The sequence below is a fragment of the Blastomyces gilchristii genome, assembly GCF_000003855.2.
Source record: "Blastomyces gilchristii SLH14081 genomic scaffold supercont1.1, whole genome shotgun sequence".
Classification (NCBI taxonomy): Eukaryota; Fungi; Ascomycota; class Eurotiomycetes; order Onygenales; family Ajellomycetaceae; genus Blastomyces; species Blastomyces gilchristii.
The window spans coordinates 7,631,260-7,637,424 of NW_003101682.1; the positions used below are offsets into that span (position 1 = coordinate 7,631,260).

At 41.8% G+C, this 6,165-nt stretch overlaps 4 protein-coding genes across 6 annotated transcripts in view; 2 read left to right on the plus strand and 2 right to left on the minus strand.

The window, feature by feature from the left end:
- The window catches only part of BDBG_16203 (uncharacterized protein), a gene marked incomplete at its 5' end in the record, with an annotated part of 904 nt that extends 542 nt beyond the window's left edge, over window positions 1-362 (plus strand). Inside the window, one exon of the mRNA XM_031724201.1 lies at window positions 3-362. Within this exon, the coding sequence (XP_031576055.1) occupies window positions 3-119 (117 nt within the window). The 3' untranslated portion in view covers window positions 120-362. The remainder of the gene's footprint in view (window positions 1-2) is intronic.
- On the minus strand, window positions 93-977 carry BDBG_00820 (uncharacterized protein). Its single transcript, XM_031720063.1, has one exon. It carries the CDS (start codon window positions 641-643, stop codon window positions 125-127), a length of 519 nt encoding a protein of 172 aa, XP_031576056.1. The 5' UTR covers window positions 644-977; the 3' UTR covers window positions 93-124.
- Window positions 978-1,259: 282 nt separating this feature from the next.
- Window positions 1,260-2,758, plus strand: BDBG_16204 (uncharacterized protein). The gene is made up of 2 exons (XM_031724202.1): window positions 1,260-2,241; window positions 2,311-2,758. The coding sequence occupies exon 1, from the start codon at window positions 1,709-1,711 to the stop codon at window positions 2,144-2,146; it is 438 nt and encodes a 145-aa protein (XP_031576057.1). The 5' UTR covers window positions 1,260-1,708; the 3' UTR covers window positions 2,147-2,241; window positions 2,311-2,758.
- On the minus strand, window positions 1,714-4,556 carry BDBG_00821. 3 transcript variants are annotated; one of them, XM_031720064.1, is made up of 4 exons: window positions 4,481-4,556; window positions 4,349-4,386; window positions 2,996-4,274; window positions 1,714-2,878 (listed from the first exon to the last, which is right to left on the minus strand). In XM_031720064.1, the coding sequence occupies exons 3-4, from the start codon at window positions 3,234-3,236 to the stop codon at window positions 2,562-2,564; spliced, it is 558 nt and encodes a 185-aa protein (XP_031576058.1). In that variant the 5' UTR covers window positions 3,237-4,274; window positions 4,349-4,386; window positions 4,481-4,556; the 3' UTR covers window positions 1,714-2,561. The 3 variants fall into 3 exon arrangements, with proteins under 3 accessions (XP_031576058.1, XP_031576059.1, XP_002629575.1); XM_031720065.1 differs by having other exon boundaries at window positions 1,887-2,878; window positions 2,996-4,386; XM_002629529.2 differs by having other exon boundaries at window positions 1,887-2,878; window positions 2,996-4,142; window positions 4,190-4,556.
- Between the last annotated feature and the right edge of the window lie 1,609 nt (window positions 4,557-6,165).

The window sequence follows — 6,165 nt, forward strand, 5'->3', positions numbered from 1 at the left end:
AGGTGCCGGACTGGCCCGAGAGCATCAAACTTAAGCTTCCTTCATATGCGGACGAGCTCATGGCAGAACGCCTTCTTTGGAGACTCTATGATGAACCAGGAAATGTTTCGCGCAACTAGTTTGTCTATTTATAATCACAAACATTGCTTGGACTAGGGTTGGCAAGGCATTGATTGGCATAATCCAATATCCAGACTTTGAATTCTTCAATATCAAAGTTCGGTATCACTGATTCATTTTGTAGAGTGGATATGGCATTCCAAACCCAATGGCGACATCTTTCTCCTGATTCCTTATCTGGCAGAGCAACACCCCTGAGGATGGTTTCGAGATCATTTTCTGTCGTTTGCGGAGGAACTTTTCCGATCATGACCCGACCAACTAACTGCCCACTGTCCAACAGATTCACGTTGTTCTTAATCCTTAAGAACCAATCTCTTTCCGAGTTCAGGTCTTGCCCAGTTTCACCATCCAACCGAACACCGTCCGAAACGTCGTATGCCATGTTGTCGCGGCCGTTGGACTTCTTAGGTGCTAACAAAACTCCCCAGTGGTATGCACCGTACATCTTGCGTATTCCCTCTTGAAGAGACATTTCATCTCGGTGGTGAATAGAGATAAATAGGCGTTTTTTATTGCTCATATCTGTACCGCAGCGTTCAAATTCATTAGACTGATGCTTGCACTCTAGTTAAAGGGCCATTTCTTACTGTAGAGGTCTGGGGATGGAAGACTGCTATAAGCAAGCTCAGTTGGAAGTTTGCCTGTTCGAGAGCATATCACCTTGACACTGATCAAATGCCAGGGTGGTATGATAGAACTTATAACAGCGGCACAGTACCATTTACCAATACAGATGGGCCAAGTGGCACATGTCTTTCAGCATGGATGTATGCAGGCAGCAAACAATTCTTCCTTCAAATCATGTTGGTAAACTCAGAGGAGCAACTGGTCGTCTGACAGCTTGCAGCCCATGACAATAAGTAACCGCCATGCCAAGGCCGCCGGGAATAGCTCGTCCCGTGCGTTCCGGGCCGTTCCGCTCACTAATGCATGCTGCTCAGCAAGATTCAGAGCGCGCGGAATGATCATCGCCTCCTCCGCGGGTAATTGTGAGTCATGTTGCCCTTGTCCAATTGTGCGGTGCCACGTACATACAATTATTGGAGCCAGGAACCCGCACATAACCACCTCTATCGACTTGGAGGGAAACTCTTAATACCCAATGGGAGAAAAGTTTCTACTTTGGTCGTAGTAAGCCTCCACTAGCTAGATCGAGTTGAAAATAATAATCCCACTCTTCAATAATCATAGACGAGGTTTGTCTATTCCAGGTATCGGGGCCGCCCCCTTTTTCGGCCAACCCTTCTCTTCGGCCAGGACGGCCTGGAAACTGAAAAGCGAGGCTCAAGATCGACGGCCGATATGCTCAGCCACTTTTCATTTGCTATGTACAGCCCATTTTCATCTCCTCCGCAAAGGGTTATTGAAATAAACAGTTTATATTCGTCAAAACTGCTCAATATTGATGGTTACACACAGTTCGTCCCACTACAGCACCTATTGTAGCCCATCCTGAAAATTTTGCGGAATTGATCCTCCATACTCCCTTTCGAATTCATGGGTACCTGAACCCTGCGCTGGGAATCTGCTCGCAAGCGTGAACCGCTTCAAGACATCCGTAGCCTATCTAAGTTAGTGATAGTGGATGTGTTGTGGATGCACGGTAAACACGGTCTTCATTGGATATCACCTTTCGGCCGCTGGTAAGCTCGAAGACACTAGGTTATCGCGGCGCAGCGGGAGGGGCTCACTCCGAGCCCCTTCGCAGATCGCCCCTCACCCGTGGGGTATAGATAGGGCCTCTGGAAGGACACGCCTCCCATGCCACTCAACGACGAGGTTTTGTGCTCAGTCTCACATCCGCGGCGTAGCTGGGCGGCGCCAAAGGCAGACTGACGCCTGCACCATCACTTTTCCAATCCAGCACACAGGGTATATATATAGGTGTGCAGCAGTACAGCTCTTTCGTTCCGTCTTCAACACAATCTCTCCATCCAGTCCAGTCACCTATCAATCTTGTACCCCAAGAGACTCCTACGGCAGAAAATCAAACAAGGCATTTCCATCACGCTATAATGGATGACCTGATATCATTCTACCCAACAGTTTGATATCACAAGAAATTAGCAGCATTGATATCTCGAATACTTTATCTGCTAACACCCTCCACTTTTTTCTGTATGATACCCCTTTTTAAATTCCTTGTATTTCCCTGTTCTGACATGTTGCTTTCCTTTGTATATGTAGGCCACTGGAGCGATGGTAGTTTTATTTACTGAGTGAAGAGCAGCTTATCGTAGTATAAACTTCATTCATGATATTTCACCCCTCCATGGAGCTAAACTGAATTTAGCTTAGAACTTCATCGAATGAAATGATGGCTTTAGGCCCTAGAGTAATAATTCCAATAACAGCCACCCATTTAAGCCACCAGAGTCAAGTTTTCACTACAATACATCCCATATAAGAGAAAGCCCGTTAACGTTGTTCTTCGCAAGCTAAAGCGCTTTGTTCGATACGATCTTTATGATAATGCCGTCCGGCTTGAAGTGGCCATCGACATATTCTTTAGTCAAGTACGCTGGAGCAGCCAGATCTGCGATCTGTGTACCAAGGGAACCACCATCAGCGTTGCACTTGAGGATGCTGTCAGCCTCCAGCTTCTTGCCACCATCGATGGTGTCTGCAATATCGGCAAAGAGGATCGACGAGTCATATGTCATGTTGATCTTTTTGGCGTAGGCTGCTGCTGTGCCACGCGCATACAGAACCCATTCTCCACAGTCAGGCGCATCGGCCGCCTTCATGGTGAACACTATTAGTAAACGGGTTAGAAAATCTGCTTCAATTTTGGCATCTTTAACATGCCTGTTGGGCACGATGGCAACCCAAGCACATGTACATGAATAATAAGGAAGTTATTAGCCCATACATCGACCAATTCTAGTCTGCCGACCATAGGCACGCAGATAGCTTGCGATGAAGCTGACATCTTCTGCTGCGACATTCTGCGGGATGTCATTCCCTCCATTATAGCAATGCAGCTTGGGAGTTTCATCAAAACAGATATGGCGAGGCTCGGGCTCAAAGCCAGTCACAGTCGTCGGCAGGGGCGCAGCTCGCGTGGCCAGGAGAACAACAGCATACTTGAGGAAGACTGTGGAAAACAACATGTTACCGGAGCTTGTGGGCACAGATGTAAGGGAGGTGGGATCAAGGCGGTTTGTATTTCAACTCTCGTTTAACAAGAGGCATCCATTATCAATCCGCGGGGAGGGGTACTTATAGTACATCCATCCACCCAACACTCCCCATGCTGGCACGGCCCAAATTCTGTTCACGGAGATTTTGAATGCAACAGCGATGTGACATGAAGAAATTGTCAGGCCCTCGGTCAGCATAAGTAGGGACCCATGAAAGGATGTTATTTCAACCATGAAGAGTAATGGACAGCTGAGCGGCGCAGAATAGTTATCTGATGGAGATCCAAGATGAAGAAGAGTAACTATGTCAGAAGACCAGCCCAGCCCCATCCTCAGCAGAACTGGGGGTCGCCCTGAAGTTTTATAGGCAGGGATATTATGACGTACAGTACAGGTTGACGATATATGTCCACTCGGCAACCTAAGCTGCGCGACAGCAGGGAGTCGGCACCTGTTTAATCTCAAGCCAGAGACTTAGAAGGTTGGCAGGGGAATTGGCCAATCAGCAGGATTGGTCTGGCATAAGATCCGTTTTAACTTCGCCGATTTCACCACATCCATGCATACATACGCAGGACAACGTCGATGACTCGATATAGACTCTGTTAAGGTTGAGGTCTTTCGCGCGGGACTGATTTCCCGTATTCCCGCACCCGTTGTCAGACCGTAAGCCAGATGCCGTGCTGGTCCGATACTTACCCCCTAGGGACAGTAGTTTTTTATGTATGTAAGACGCCGACTTAATTACCGGCTGGGACCAGGCTTCATGGAAAGGAGAGGGGGCGGGCGGATAGCTTAATATCAGGATTTGATTCAAAGAACAGCCCAGTCACTACAGTAATGATGAAGGTGTTCAATAATGCTCCGTGTATGTAACTGCAATCTGTCAGCGGACTCTTTTTTTTCTTGCGATGGTACAGTACATATATATCTCCTTCCTTCCTTATCCCCCCCGACCCCCCAATTCATCGGACAAAGCCCCTGAGTCGTCCCGAATATCTGCTGCTTCTAAGATATCTTGTGATTAGTAGTTTCAATGATTTAGTGCATACAATCTGCGAGAGAGGAAAGGGCATTAGCACTGATAGATTTGCTTCATAGAGATGGATACTGCAAACAGCTTTTTTGAGGTCGGAGAAATGACGCAGTGGGGTTGTATTTAGTGCAAGCCACTATAAGCCACTATCACACTTGCGGATCTGTACCGTACATACTTGCGATGTTTTGCACAAAAAAGTCGGTGTTGCGTCGCCTTCCTTGAGGATTAGGGCCTGTTCGGTGCGTCCGTACTTTTTGAACACAATAGTGGATCTCATTAAAAATAGCATATTTATCAATTATTTAGTAGCAAGCCGGTGTTGCACCACCATGCTATTCCATAATTGAGATCACTTCACACTGGCTTTTTTTTAATTTCACATTCATCAACACAGATGTGTTGAAATCATATTCTCTCAAATCTATGGTTGATTTATCTATATTTAACTGTCATTATTAGCTAGAATTCATGAAAGAAGTGAACAAGAATGTTACAGTATAATATCTCAATACAATATCTGAAAATGAAGAACAATAATACTCAAATATCTATAATTTCAATCTCACTGAGTCAATGATCAGATTCTCAATTATTATTATTCTCTCAAACACTCTTTTAAACACTCTCTTAAACACACTCTGAAACACTCTCTTATTAAACATCTACTATCTCTCAAAAGTGAATACTTGCTTCTTAAATCAGATATCTCAGAATATTATGAAGTCTCACAATGAAAAAGACCCTGCTTACTAAGCACTTGAAGATGAAAAAGAAAGAATTAAATACTGATAATAATAACTTCAAATCTGTGAATTGAAATCTTATCACATAGACTGTCAAGCAGTCAATAGATTGAATAATAATCAAAGAAATATATAATAATTAGTAAAGAGAGATTAAATATATTTAAATACTTTGAATAAGATATAAAAATCAGATATCTGACTGAATATATAATCACAGATATGAAATCTATATCAATGATAAAGAGATTATAAATGAGTATTTCTTCAAACATTCTGATCTTGAAATCTTTTAAGAATATAATTCTGAATTTCAAGAACTTACTGAAGAATTGCTTATTGATAGACTTATTACTAATTAATTTATAATTCAATATTATACAATGATATCTGAAATGAGAGAATCTTCTATAACAGATTCAGAAACTGAAGAAAGTTTATTATCTTTTGTAATAAATTTATCAGTCTTCAGAAGTATCAATCATATAAAAAAACACTTAAAATCAGAGAATATTGATAAGAATATTTAAAATCTGACTGCAGCTGTAAACAGTCTCAGTCAGATTAATATACAGATTGAAGTTGAAAGAAAAACTGAGTAAGTTATCAAGCAATTTATGAGTGAGATGCAGAATCTACTGTTAGAAGATTAAAAGATTGACAGTGAGATTTCTTATCAATAATATACTATAATTTCATACTATTTTCTTAATATTCAAGAAGCTCAGCTGTATCTAGATTTGAAATATAACTGAATCAGTGTTTGATGAGATTATATTATACAGATATTGAATAGAATACCACAGCTGTAGTAAGAGTAGTAAAAGAAATAATGAGAAAAGTAGTAATAAAAGTAGTAATGAAAGTAGTGATGAGAGTAGTGATAGAAGTAGTAATAAGAGTAGTAATAAGAGTAGTGATAAAAGTAGTAATAAGAGTAGTAATGAGAGTAGTAATAAGAGTAGTAGTAATAATACTTTTAAATCATTCTTTTTGTATCTTATTTCTTTCAAAATAATCAAGAACATTACTGAATTTTACTCAATATTACAATAATAATGAATTACACTTATAAATATATATTTTAAAACATCACAACTTTTTATGTGAGATGATT

Excerpts from the sequence above, each read along its gene's own strand:
- BDBG_00820 (XM_031720063.1), bottom strand. The coding sequence starts at position 643 with ATGAGCAATAAAAAACGCCTATTTATCTCTATTCACCACCGAGATGAA.
- BDBG_16204 (XM_031724202.1), top strand. The coding sequence starts at position 1,709 with ATGTGTTGTGGATGCACGGTAAACACGGTCTTCATTGGATATCACCTT.
- BDBG_00821 (XM_031720064.1), bottom strand. The coding sequence starts at position 3,236 with ATGTTGTTTTCCACAGTCTTCCTCAAGTATGCTGTTGTTCTCCTGGCC. Across the intron at positions 2,879-2,995 it reads GCAGACTAGAATTGGTCGAT|TGTTCACCATGAAGGCGGCC; the intron begins GTATGGGCTAAT and ends GTTTACTAATAG.